Source organism: Rattus norvegicus, chromosome 10, assembly GCF_021556685.1.
Source record: "Rattus norvegicus strain SHRSP/BbbUtx chromosome 10, alternate assembly SHRSP_T2T, whole genome shotgun sequence".
Taxonomy (NCBI): domain Eukaryota; kingdom Metazoa; phylum Chordata; class Mammalia; order Rodentia; family Muridae; genus Rattus; species Rattus norvegicus.
The window spans coordinates 96,399,083-96,413,574 of NC_141543.1; the positions used below are offsets into that span (position 1 = coordinate 96,399,083).

General features: G+C 46.0%; 1 protein-coding gene across 1 annotated transcript; it reads left to right on the top strand.

Moving 5' to 3' along the window:
* Positions 1–673: 673 nt before the first annotated feature.
* Positions 674–14,492, top strand: Mettl2a (methyltransferase 2A, tRNA N3-cytidine). Its single transcript, NM_001108839.1, has 9 exons — positions 674–856; positions 1,028–1,119; positions 2,968–3,317; positions 4,705–4,754; positions 6,458–6,518; positions 7,088–7,227; positions 7,696–7,802; positions 11,589–11,654; positions 13,714–14,492. Exons 1-9 carry the CDS (start codon positions 747–749, stop codon positions 13,893–13,895), a joined length of 1,158 nt encoding a protein of 385 aa, NP_001102309.1. The 5' UTR covers positions 674–746; the 3' UTR covers positions 13,896–14,492.

Here is a 14,492-nt window from a genome sequence, read left to right on the forward strand (position 1 = left end):
ACCCAGGTTTGTTTTTTTTTGTTTTTTTTTTGTTTTTTTTCGGAGCTGGGGACCGAACCCAGGGCCTTGCGCTTCCTAGGCAAGCGCTCTAACACTGAGCTAAATCCCCAACCCCGAGAAATTTTTTTTTTAAATAATAGAAATATATGAGGCGGAAAATGTACAATTATAAATTATATGCCAATGACCATTAGTTTTTTAAATATTTATACATGTATGTATAACATATAAATGTATAATGTATACACTTAAATAAATTGAATATATGTACATATTACAAACTCTGTATATGAATGTATTACAATTTTTATCGTGCCAGTTAAGCCTGGCTTTTCAAAGAGCTGTGCTCGGTCATGACATTCAACACGGAAGCTTCACGCTCTCAAAACCAATGCGTTGCCTCACCGCCGACTGTGGTGTGGTACCCACGTCTCTTCACAGTCCGCTTGTCAAAGCTTTTCCTGGAGGGAACCTGGGGAGTTTGCTGGGGTTCCAGCACCGAAGCGGAACAGGAGGAGACAGTCTCCTACTTCCTCCCCGGCAGCACGCCCTGCAGCACCTCCTCAGAGAAGCGACTTTTGCTCAATTCGCTCCCTAGTCACTTAGAGTTCGCCCCGCCCCGCCCCGCCCCGCCCCGCCCGCCCCGCCTCCCGTTTTCCCGCCCAGACGCCACTACCTCCGAAAGGGGTGTGGCCCACAGGAAGTCCTCGCGTTAAGGAAAAGGAGGCGTTTCCGTCTCCGGTGTCATGGCGGCCTCCTTGTCTGAAGGCGTGCCGGAGACTGAGGACAGGAAAAGACCGCAGTTCGGGAACCGGTTCTTGAGCGACCCGGCGCGCGTCTTCCACCACAATGCCTGGTAACTACCCTGCACCTCGCCACCCCGGAGCACTTGGAGAAAAGCCCTGCCCTCCTCCCGCGGCGGTAGCTGAAGCGTTCGCCTCCCGAGGACGGACGTTCGCGGCTCCGCGACTCACCCTGCCCGCGGCGGGGACCTGTGGACCTTAAGCTGCCCGTTTGGTTTTCACAGGGACAACGTGAAGTGGTCAGAGGAGCAGGCCGCGGCGGCGGAGAGGAAAGTGCAGGAGAACAGTTCCCAGCTGGTGTGCCCGGAGAAGCAAGGTGCGCTGATTTGTCCACAGCCGGCAGTGCGGGACGCGCCTCCACGAGAAGGCAGTAGAAATGCGGGCACCAGGATCATTTGTTACTGACCTGATGAAGAACTCCGGCATAGAACGGGTCGGGGAGGGGACGAGCTAGGAGGCAAAGGGGCTGGCTGCCTTCTAACAAAATTTTGAAGGAAGTTGGGGTTGAGTTTTTGTATTCTCTAGTTCTACATTTTTAGTTCGTATTGACGAGTGTCATGTGGATGTAGCTGGCCCGTGGCAACCGTAAAGTCGTTCGATCATCTATCGTAGGGTAGCTTCGTCAGTCTGTGTTCTGCTGGAGAGTTTCCATTAGAGCTAGAATGATGTGGTCAGATCCTACCTACTGTTGGAGGAGAGGATGATTGGACCATGTATCTTTTCCTGGGGTGATGGGTTTGGAGATCTGGATCTTCTACCAAAAAAAGATCAGGCGCAGCAGAGTGGAGATGAGTCTGCTCAAAGAAGAAGAGGTCCTTCCTAAAGACAAGAATAATTTCTTTATAAAGTACTCTAAAGACTAAAACTAGAACTGGTTAGCCCTGTTTCTAAGAGACATTTGAATGTAAAACTAGAACTTTAAGATAATAGGCACCAGGGGACTGGGAGATGGCTAATAAGCATTGATAAAGTTTCTGTATAGTACTGAGGTCACAGTCCTGGCCAGGTATAGAACTCCTAGGATGGAGGGGGTGTAATTTCTTGGGGAGTGTGTCAAAGTCATCTTCGCTACATAGAGTTCCAATCCAGCCTTGGCTGCGTGAGAGCTTGTCTCAAAAAATATATATAAGCATGTGTATATATTCCAGTTGCGAAGTAGGCCTCCTACCTGCATTGTTAAATGCAGACCAGATAAAGCATCATAGTGTTCAGAGGGATTTTCAAAGTCATGTAGCCCAATATCCTCTTTCTACAGTTAAAGAACCAGTTAGCCAAGTGCAGTGGTGTATAGACTCAGCTATGTGGGAGGCTGAGACAGAAGGACCACTGAGTTGGAGGCTGTCCTGGGCAGCATAGGGTGATGTAGTCTCCAAAAAAATTAAGCTTGAACCACAGGGCCTTAAGCGCTTTGCCTGGAGGTAAGCAATCAGTGGTGGGCTCCCATTGCTTGGGTCTTCATTCTTCCATCAGGTCTGGTCCAGGTCTTCGTGTCAGCAAACGGAGAAAGAGCCCCTATCAGTCTCCTGATTAGCCGAAACTCTTCTTGCTTCGGGAAGAAGAGTTTTCTCACTGTCTGGTTTTCCTCATATTCTAGTTATTTATCTTAGCATTCATTACTAATCTTGACTTTGTGCCTGGCCCCCACGTTCTAAAGAAGCAGGAACGTGCCTTCCGAAGAGATGCATGAGTGACAGTCACTGGATTTACACAGATATCCAAAGAGCCTGAGACATTTAACTTGTAAATTAAAAAAAAAAACTTACAAGGGAAAATAATTACCACAGACACCAACGAACCTGCCTGTCCCTGGCAAATAGAACCTTGAAACTAAGAATAATTAGACTTGTGTGCAGTGCTTGGGGTTTGCTTAATTTCATAATTCCCCCGTAGTCGAAGGCCATCCAGAGCTGTGTCAGGAAAATGATGGGTAGCTAACTCCCTGTCTGATGGCAGAGGCTAGGCTCCCTGGGGATGAAAAGTGGGTGACGTAAACGTAAGATGGATAGAAGGCGATTGCCTGTGAAGGTGCCCAGTTCTCAGACCCTGACTGCCCTCAAGCATACTTCTGGAATAAAATGATGTTTGGTGATGCAAGACACTTGACATTAGATATAAATAAAATATTTGAGACCGACTCTTAAAATTCTTTCTCAAATGTTTACAGCTGATTATGAAGTCAATGCCCATAAATACTGGGATGACTTCTACAAAGTTCACGAAAATGGGTTTTTCAAGGACAGACACTGGCTTTTTACTGAGTTCCCTGAACTGGCACCTAGCCACGATCACCTAGTGAATTTGCACTTGGAGAAACAGAAGAATGAAGTCTCCAAACCTAGAAGCAGTGAGGATGGACCTGGCTTGGCAGCAGAACAACACAAGCGTCCTTGTACCAGCCATGGATGTGAAACTCGGGTGCCTCCCGTGGAAGAGCCGGTGACTCAGAAGCTCACCCACCTGGAAATTTGTGCTGACGACTTTCCTGGCTCCTCTGCTACCTACCGAATACTTGAGGTAACTTTATTTTCCTAATGGAGTTAGTGAAGATGTCACATTTTACACTCAGACTAGCAAGGCTGACCCAGAGTGTCTTCTGTCTGATCAATTTGACTAGATTTTAGCATCCTACCATTGAGGAATCGTCACCATTCTTCTTTTGAATTGGGACAATACCTAGGCAGGTCCTATTAGGGAAATTCGTTTATAAGGGACTACTAACTTCACTGGAAGCTAATTCTAAAGCTAGTAAAACTTGGAATTAAGTCCAGTGCCATGAGTGGGGGCAATGCTGGAAATTGAACCCAAGGCCTCACACGGGTTAGAGGAGCGCTTTACCACCTAGCTAATCCCTGTTACCTCCTGTGAGATGCTGCATGAGCTCATGTCCCTCCTAGAGCACAGGGAGTACTTGGTCTAACTGTAAGGAACTTTAGGTAATGTATATAAAATGGCTAAGAAGTATGTCTGCCAATGGCACTCCGTAAACGTTTACAGTTTTTGTGCTGCAGAAAGCACTATATTTAGCAGTGTTACTATGTGAACGTTTCAACTGATCCTGTTGTAGGAGACAAGGAGATCCTTGTTCTCACAGATAAGTCCTAGGGGAACCTGGAAGGTTAGCACTCAGAGTTGTTCCCCTGAAGGAATGCAGGACTTAATGCTTGCCCAGAAGGCTGGGAGCAGAAGTGGCTAATGTCTGGTGACCAAACCAGACCCCCTGACCCTGATCATAAGCTTCTTTTTCTCAGTCAGTCTATAGAACCTTTATAGAAGGTGTCACGTGTACTGTACGAAGAGTTTCAATGTATTTACATTTGTTCTCTATTCCTCAAAGAGATTTATGGATGCTTTCTTGTACACATGGGATTGAATTAGTCATTACCACTCAGGGTCAGACTCCTGAAATTTGAACCAACACCAACACCAGCTGTTTAGTCTTGTTGAACCTGCCTTCTTGCCTCCCAGATCGTCTATGCTGGCCATAAAGGTCTCAGAGACTTTGCAGTATATCTTTCTAATCATGGTGTAGTGAATGAAGCTCATCAGGAGAATAATTTATCTACAGGGCTTTTTGCTAGAACTCAGAAAGTAAAAGCAGCTTTGTGCCCTTTTTTTAGACTAGCTTTCTTCAGCCAGCGAAAGCCAGTGTTCTTGTCTTTAACTAAGTCTCTGATTAGAGTCCATGAGAGATGAGGAAAGGCCATGGGTCCTATTTAGGTCAGGTCGTTATACCTCCCCAAGTACAGCTCCCAAAAGCTGGGCATGACAGTGCCTGTAGTCTCGGCACTCAGGGAGCTGAGGCTTGAAAACCATTAAGTTATAGACCATCCTGGCCCCTGTTGTGGAAAAAACAAGAAGAAAGGGGAAAGAGTTAATGACTCCTGATTCCTTTCTGTTGCAGGTTGGCTGTGGTGTAGGAAACACAGTCTTTCCGATTTTACAAACTAACAAGTAAGTAAGCGATCAGGTCTACAGGATGGAGGGGAGGTTTGCTCCCAGAGCATGAGCTATTTGGGATTCAGATACCCATTTAGGAGTAGCTTTAGTCTAGTGTTAGACAATTAGAGTTGATACCAGCCACAGCACTAATAATGCCTTCTCTGAAGTGTCCCTAAGAGGCCTTTGTGTTCTGTTTCTCATGTAAGCTCTGTGAGGATATTGTTCGGTTGTTAATTCTTACGCCACCACCCCATGGTCAAGGTGGGGCAGCTGGCCTGCATGGCGTTGTCTCCAGTTCTGAAAACCTGCTTCAGTACACTGGCAGCAGAACTGTGAGGTTTTCCCACTGTGACCAGGTGATCAGCACCTCAAGTCCAGGTGTCCTTCAGTTCTCTTCCAGTACTGTCTCGCTGGGGTTAGCATCAGTCCCCACGGGTTAAAGGCTTAGTCTTACAAGTCTTTACCCACTTCAGATTCTTGCTGCAAACATGGGCCCCCAACATTTCCGATGTGTTGTAAGCCAAGAGAATCTTCAGTCCCCTCCTGGTTTTGGTTCATTATGAGAAGTATTGTAGATACAGAGAACAAACATTCAGGTGAGGAGATCTACACGGTGAGTGTAAAACCACTGGCTGTGCTCAGGTCCATCCCATGGAGTGAGAGAGGGCCTCTTCCCTTCCCAGCATCTTTCTGTGGAACCCGGTAACCATTGCATCTTTCTGTGCTGGCACACTTCTGCCATGCAGGAAGTGCCTGCAGTTCAGGAGCCTGGCCTAGAAATGCTGGATGTGTGGCTCTCAGCACATCTCCTTTCTAGGCACCCACGGGCATGACACTCTAGTTTCAGATGCTTCAGTGCTTCTCAGAGTTCCATCTAAATAGCTTGGTGGTTTAGCCCAGAGTATTTAATAACATTTAGTGACACGTTCGCCTCATTTAAAACATTCACTTTGGCTAAATGAGATTACACACACCTTTAATCCCAGCAGAGGCAAGCAGATCTATGAGCCAGCCTGTTCTACCTAGTGAGTTCCAGACCAGCAAGATGACCAGGGAGTAAAAGTGCTTGTTGGCAGTCCTGGCACTTGAGTTCAGTTCCCAGAACATAGTAAGAGGAGAGAACAGACTCCCTTAAATATCTCCTGACCTCCATACACTTAGACACACAAGATAAATTAATTTTTTTCAGCAAAAATTGGTCTGGGGATGTCACATGGTTGTTGGAGTACTTTCCCAGAATTCATGAAGCCCTCGGTTCAGTTGGCATCTTAAACACATTTAAGGCCAGCCTGGGATACAGGAGACCCTACTGCAGAAACAGAAGGTCTAAGGTTATTGCCAGAAGTTGGAGTACGTCACATTCTGTGTGTCAGAATCTCTCAAGAATTATGTGAGTTCTCCTGATTGTGCAGTAGGAGCCCTTAACCACCACGGCTGTGCCATTTAAGATACTGGAACCCACCTAGTGATGTAATACTTGCTTAAAAGTGTCAGGGTTTCCTCCTGATGCTTTGATAAACTTAATATTGGCTATTTCCACTTGACCTTAAAGTAAGTAAAGGTACAGAATTCTAACCAGAACGCTGGGTATTGTGACTAACAGGCACAGTTTATTTGGACGAGAGGTATTCTTTGCCATTTACTGTGCTACTCTGCAAAGAGAACAGACATAAACAGTTTGTCTCCTAATTGTTGCTTTTTTCTCCCTGTTTCAGTAACCCAGACCTCTTCGTTTACTGTTGTGACTTTTCTGCCACAGCTATTGAACTGGTCAAGGTAAGTGCAGCTGCTCCCGTGAGCTCTTCTAGAGCCAGGCAAGACTGCTGAACCCAGCACTTATCTGGAACTCAGGTGGGGTCCTAGACCTCTTCAAACTCGTTAAGGGTGAGAGTGTGTGTGTCTCTGTGTGTGTGTGTGTGTGTGTGTGTGTGTGTGTGTGTGTGTGTGTGTGTGTGTGTGTGTGTGTGTTTACAAGTGTCAGAGGTATTGGATTCTCTGGGGCAGTTATAACCTACCTGATGTCAATGCTGGCAATCAAATTCATGTCCTACAGTAACAATAAGATGCTAAGATGAGCTCTTAACTGCTGAGGCTTCTCTCCAGCCCCATCTGCAGACATTGTTGTTTTTTGAGATGTGGTCTTATGCACCTCATGGTCACCTTGAACTTGCTATATAACCAACCTTCCTGATCCTCCTGCCTTCACTTTCCAAGTGCTAGAATTTTACCCCTTCTGGTGACCAGAAGTAAATCCTTCTGGTGGGAGTAACAGTACTGGCATCTAAAACATTTAAGCCTTTCCCTGTCCTGTGTTCACATCTTCTGACCCAATTCTCTCTCCACAGACAAATTCAGAATATGATCCTTCCCGCTGTTTTGCCTTTGTTCATGATCTCTGTGATGAAGATCAGAGTTACCCAATGCCCAAGGACAGTCTTGATGTCATCGTTCTTATATTTGTTCTTTCCGCAATTGTTCCAGACAAGTAAGTTTAAAGTCCCTTAACTAATAGCTTTACTATGATAAGGCTGTAATTGAAGACCTTAAACTCGGGTTATGCCCTAAATACAAAGGGTTTTGTTGTGTCTAGTAGACATAAAAAAGCCACACGACGATTGTATTGGTTTTGCTCTGCCATGGTGCCCCCTTGCTGAAGGCCTGTACACCAGTTTGGCTCCAAAACACAAGCCAAACCAACACAAGTCACGAGTGTGGCCATACATGCACTGTAATATCAGGGCTCCTAGAGAGCTACAGGAGTATGTGGCAAGGGATCACTGGGGCACCAAGAAGGGAGCTGGATTTAATACTTGGAATGTCCATCACCATGTAAGACGCAGGGGCTGGCTTTTAGTGAGGAAGTTAGGAAGTCGGTTGTCCTAGGGTTTATGCTATAGGAGCAGAGAAAGCCATCCCTAAGGAGACTTACACTTCATTCCCTGCTGCACTGCAGGATGCAGAAAGCTATCAGCAAGCTAAGCAGACTCCTGAAGCCTGGAGGGGTGATGCTTCTTCGAGACTATGGCCGCTATGACATGGCTCAGCTTCGGTTTAAAAAAGGTATGTGAGGGTCTGAAGAGATGAATTGGTTAAGAATCCTGGCTGTCCTTGGAGGGAAGCAGAATTCAGTTTCCAGTATCCACATGGTGAGTCTCAACTGTCTGTAGCTCCAGTTCCAAGGAATCTAATGCCCTCTTCTGGCCTAAACAGGCACTGGGCATGCATGAGGAACAGATACATACATGTAAGCAAAATATCAAAAAAATTATTAAATATTTAAAAGTATGGCCAGTCATGGTAGCATATGACTTTAGTATCAGTACTCAGGAGGCAGAAGCTGATCTCTGAGTTCAAGTCAAGCCTGGTGGTTTACACAGTGAATTCCAGGTCAGCCAGGACTATACAGTACCATATTATCTGTAGAAAGTGTGTGCACGCGTGCGTGCGTGTGTGTGTGTGAAGATGATTGGGGCTGAGGTGCAGTAGCTCATTAGCTCATTTGGTCGAGTGCTGTAATGGTTAGGGTTACAGTTGCTGTGGTAAAACACCGTGATCAAAAGCAACTTAGGGAAGAAAAGGTTTACTTGGCTTACAATTCCACATCATAGCCCATCACTGAAAGAAGTCAGGACAGGAACTCAAGCAGGGCAGAAACTTGGAGGCAGGAGCTGATGCATAAGCCATCAAGAAGTGCTACTTACTGGCTTGCTCAACCTAACCTTATAGATCCTAGGACAACCAGCCCAGGTGACACCACCCCTCCACCCCCACCTGCCACTTCCCTAAAGGCTAGCCTAGAACCTGAATTTTTGGGGGAGTTTTTTTGAGTCAGGGTTTCTCTGTGTAGCCCTGGCTGTCCTGGAACGCACTCTGTAGACCAGGTTGGCCTCAAACTCAGAGACCCACCTGCCTCTGCCTTCCTATTGCAAGGATTAAAGGTGCACACCGCCTTGTCAAGCTTGCCTAGACCCTGGTTTTCCAGAGGCGTTTTCTTAATTGAGGCTCCCTCCTCTCAGATGTCTATATAGCTTGTATCAAACTGGCCAGCACGAGTGCCTACCGACTGGGATACATAAAGCCCTGGTTTTGATTCCCCAGATGATATAAAACCAGGTGTGTATACCTATACCTCAGTGCTTAGAAGGTAGAGGCAGGAGAGTAGTGGTTCAGGTCATCTTCAGATACACAGCAAGCCACTCAGGGCTACACGGGACCCTGTCTCAAATAAGTAATTTGTTTTCCAAAGGTATTTTGCCACTTTAGTGAAAATAATCAGTTTACCAAACAGATTAGACATTTAATGCTGGCAGTGGAAAGGTTAGGGGTTGTCTGTCTGTTTGTTAGATATTATCTCTTAAGGAGGAAAAGGGCTGGACAAATGGTTTAGCAGTTAAGAAAACTTGTTCTTTCAGGGGACCTGGATTTGGTCCCTAGCACCCATGTGGCAGTTCTAGGGGGTCACATGCCCTCTTCTCACATCCACAAGTTTCTGTGTGCATGTGGTACCCATACATACAGTCAGGCATGCACTTATGCAAAAATAAAATAATTTTTTTTTTTTATAAAACATGAAAAGGGGCTGGAGAATTGGCTTAAAAGTAGGAGCACTGGCTCGTCCAAAGGACCCAGGTTTGATTCCCAGCACCCACATGGTGGCCAACAGCTGCCTGTAACTCCAGTTCCCAGATTCTGATGCCCAGTTCTGGCCTCCAAGGGTACTGCATACACACTGTATAGACACGTGCGGACAAAACACTCATAGACATAAAAAAGTAAATATTAAAGACATATAAAGTAAATATTAGGGGGGACTGCAATCAGGATGTAAGTTGAATAAATAATTAATGGAAAATAAATATTTTTAAAGGGAAAACATAAAAAGAGAAGCAATTTTTATGAGTCCTAGGCTTTATCAGAAGTTTAAGAAAAGTGAAATGAGCAGGTTAAGGGGCTGGTGAGATGGCTCAGTTGTTTAGAGCACTGGCTGCTCACTCAGGTCCTGAGTTCAATTCCCAGCAACCACATGGCGGCATATGGCCATCTGTAATGGGATCTGATGTTCTCTTCCCGCATGCAGATGTACATTCAGATAGAACATTCATGCATTAAGTTTTTAAAAATTAATAAAATGAGATGAAGAGGTTAGGTACCTCTCAGTGGCAGAACCCTGGCCTGACGTATCGAAGCCTCTGCTGTTCTGGGCTGCAAGAATGGTTTAGGTTAGCTGAAGCCTGGGAGTTTAGCATAGTGGTGTTCCTTCCTGGCATGTGCAGGGCTCTCAGCACTACAAGTTAAGTCAGGTGGCTGAGCAGACATTTCCAGTGTTCATGGCACATGAAGTCTCAATATCTGTGTTTATCACGGGGCTGTCAGGAACTTGATAAGGAGAAGATCCAGGACCCACCCAGAAACGAACAGTTCAGTTTAAATGACCAACCATAAACGCGCAAGGAAGTAAAAGGGAAAAGAGAATTCTTCTCAACCCCATTGCAGCCAGTTCAAGCAAAGAGCTAGATGCCTCCATTTATAACAAAAATACAAATGTCTATGGCCCTTTTTAAGCTCTCTACTATGTCTTTAGTTTATCCGTCTTGGAAGAAACTCTGCCAGCATAAATAGGTATAACAGAACCTTGGATGCTGGGGTGGCCTAATCTAAGGCAGTCCACACAGTTTGCTTTGGAGAGGCTTCTGCTCTGTACTCCTAGGTGAGGAGAGCCACGTGTGGATGATCATTTTAAGCCTGATGGCCAGAATACAAGTTCACATGTTATATGTGGACTGTTAGGACATGTGGGGGTTACATGCAGTTTGTAAGACCGGAGGGATGAGCAGAAGAGATGCTGTCCACAGAAAAACAGTCTGAGTTCTCACGGCTGTGCTTGTGCACCTGAGAAACCAGCATGGGCCAGTTTAGGTAAGAGTCAGTTACACTGATTCTTGTTTTTCTTCCAACGGAATCTGTAGGCTGAGCGGGTGTTTGTGATGGTGCCACCTGGAACTCAGCTGGAATCACATGCAGGACTGGATACTGACATTGTTTTCCCATGGTACTGCTCTGCTGAAGTGCTGTTCCTCTGTAGGAAGTTGCTAGTTCCTTTGAAGTATCACATGTCCCCCAAATGTACATCTGATTTTTTTTTTTGAATGCCTGTTGTTAAAGGGAAGGTGCTTGGTGTCGGGGTGAGAGGAGGGTTGAGATAGAGTCCCACACTGGACAGTTCACAACTTCCCATAACTCACAATTCCAGGGAATCTGACATCCAGGACTCCATGAGCTGCATGGTACATATAAACTCACTCAGGCACAAGCTTATATACAGAAGCTCAAAAAGTAATAAATCCTTATTGTTGTTGTTTTGGGTTTTACTGCTGTGGACAGACACCATGACCAAGGCAACTCTTGTAAGGACAACATTTAATTGGGGCTGGCTTATAGGTTCAGAGGTTCAGTCCATTATCATTGAGGAGGGAGCATGGCAGCATCCAGGCAGGCACAGTGCAGGAGGAGCTGCGAGTTCTACATCTTCATCTGGAGGCTGCTAGAAGACTGACTTCCAGGCAGCTAGGGTTAGGGTCTTAAAGTCCATGTCCACAGTGACACACATACTCCAAGGCCACACTTCATAGTGCCACTCCCTGGGCCAAGCATATGCAACCATCACATTTGGTTTAGTTTTTCAAGATGCAGTTTTTCTGAAACTCTCTGTAGATCAGGCTAGCCTTGAATTCACAGAGACCCGCTTGGCCTCCCAGTGGTAAGGTTAAAGGGTGCACCACCACTGCCTGTCATCCTTTTGTGCTCCAAATGTATTAATATATATCTGTTTTTGTTGTGTAACTGCAGGTCAGTGTCTGTCTGGAAATTTCTATGTGAGAGGTGATGGCACCAGAGTTTACTTCTTCACACAAGGTATGAAAATGATGATCTGTATTAGTGCTAAAGGCAGTGTCTACAGGTCTAATAGACAGTCACCTGCCCTTTCTTAAGTCACCTGGCCCTCCTGCCTTTCTCCTGTCACACACTGCCCTTGAGCCACCCTGAGCTGTCACTTTCCCCAGACAACTTCTTGTTGTAAATGGTATTTAATAACTATAAATTCTTAATGTGAACCACCACCACCCCACCCCCAGTAATCAAGACATAGTCGTATTGATTTATTTAATCAGCTTAGACGATTCACAGTCACTGGACAGTACCCCTAGTCTATATTCTATATGCCAGACTGGCTGCTTCCCAGCTGCCCTCCCAAGTTACTGAGCCTGGGCTGCCGTTGTCCTCAGGATGCACTTCTGTCCACGTGCTCAGCGTTCATCTCCTCTCATGGAGGCCGCCTCCCTCCCTCCCTCACCTCCTTGTCCCTGTCCCTGTCCCTGTCTCTCTGCCCCATTACCAGCAACCCCCAAGCCTGGTGGCTGAAGGCCTGCCCACCTCTGTTCTCCCAGTAATTGGCTGTAATCACTTTTACTTAACCAATAGCTTTAAATTGAAGAGCAGGGTTCATACAACGTCATTTGGTGTTCGTGAGAATGTGCCTATGGGTCTTGTAACAAGATCTTGGGGTTCAGAGTTTAGCATTTGTATATAGCAGCAGACTAACCCCCACACGTGCTGACTGAATCAGCTGCTTTTCTCTCACTTTTGTTGCTTTGTCCAAAGTGGGAACTTGCCCTTTCTGCAAGTCTCAGCCTAGTCTGATTTGCCCGCTGCAGCAGCCTGTCTCCACAGGCTTCGCCCTCCACCAGCACTTTGGGAGTATTTTGGGGCCCTTTATCAGGTCATATACTTTGAGACTTTGGCTACATGGTATTGAAAGTTGTCCTGTAAGACATTGTGTTGGCAAACACATCTGTCAGTTTGTGCACATGTCTTTTGGGGTGGGAGCTGTTGCTTTGTTTGAAGCCAACTATCTGTGTAGCCCAGGCTAACCATGAGCTTGCAGCCCTCCTGCTTCCCTCTTGCTGACTACTAGTGTTATACACAGGCTTCCTCCACCCCGTGTTTTTATGCTTTTTTTGTTTGTTTGTTTTGATTTGATTTTTTTGAAATATAAATTTCTATCTTTGGAGTTTTTGAGACAGTCTCTCTCCATTTAGCCCTGGTTGTCCTAGAACTCAACTCTGTAGACCAGGGCAGTCATGAACTTTGAAATCTGCCTGCCTCTGTCTTTTGAGTGCATAGATTAGACGGGTGCACCACCCCCACCTGGCTGTGTAACTTTTTCTTAAGATTTATTTTCTACCTTATGTGTTTGAATGTTTGCCTACATATATGTCTATGTACCATGTTCGTGCCTGGTGCCCTCAGAGACCAGAGGAGGATGTTGGAGATCCTGGAACTAGAGTTGTGGGTGGTTCTGAGCCACCTTGTCAGTGCTGGGAATTGAAGCTGAGTCCTCTGGAAGGGCAGCCAGTGCTCCTACCGCTGAGCCATCTCTCCAGACCCACATGTAACTCTGTAGACCTTAGGGCTTTTAAAAACTGCAGTAGGGGCATGGAAGCTTGTGCTTGTAACCCAAACCCTGGGAGAGCAGAAACGAGGGCCCCGGGATTAACTAACAAGCCATCCTAACCTACTCAGTTCCAGGCCAGTGAGAGGCCTAAAGAGAGGTGGCATTGCCTTTTTTTTTTTTTTTTTTTTTTTTTTTTTTTTTGGTTCTTTTTTCCGGAGCTGGGGACCGAACCCAGGGCCTTGCGCTTCCTAGGTAAGCGCTCTACCACTGAGCTAAATCCCCAGCCCCGGCATCACCTTCTTAAAACTCTTCCCTGTTGTAGACCTTCCTCAGGGACTTTGGTGCCCAAACCTGGACCCTTTCATCACCAAACTGTCACTGTCAGCAACCAATGCTAATAAGGCCTCTTAAGAAGCACAGTGACCTCCATGTCTCAAGGCTCCATTTAACATGGACAGTTATTAGCAAACTGTCCTTTCTCCAGAGGAACGTCTGTAAACATCTGTTCTTTTTAACCAGATGAGCTGGATACACTCTTCACTGCTGCGGGTCTGGAAAAGGTGCAGAACGTGGTGGATCGACGCTTGCAGGTGAATCGAGGGAAACAGCTGACCATGTACCGCGTCTGGATTCAGTGCAAATACAGCAAGCCGCTAGTGCCCAGTGCCAGCCAACATGTGCCCACTCCCCACACGACATAAGTTCTTCGTATTTGGGGCTTTTGTAAGAAGACATCTGTAAATGGTGACTTGGTGGTAGTGGACATTTTATTGACATTAACAAGTATGGCTTCTGGCCAGCCGCAGTGGCCCAGCACTCAGGAGGTGGAGCCTGGCAGATCTCTGAGTTAGAGCAGCCAGTGCTGCACAGAGAAACCCTGTCTCCAAAAACAAACAAACAAAAGTATGGCTTTTATTTGTGAAGCCCATTAGTGCATATTTCCTCGAGTTTGTTTTATTATTAATATTATTGTCTAGTGGGGCAATGCTATGATGAAGTGTGGAGTTCAAAGGACAACTTGCAGGGGTCGGTTCTCTCCTACCTGTTGGTCCTGGAATTCACTCAGGCTTGGCAGCAAATACCTTGAGCTTTTTGACAGCCCTCAAACTTTCAATGACTATTGTTTTATATATAGGAAAATTGATTCTGTGACCAAAAAATGACCTTGAAGTTTAGATCCTCCTGCCAGATAGTGGTGGTCCACACCTTTAATCCTGGCACTCTGGAGCCAAAGACAGGTTGATTTCTGAGTTCAGGTCCAGAGTGAGTTCCAGGACAGCCAGAGAGAGCTACACAGA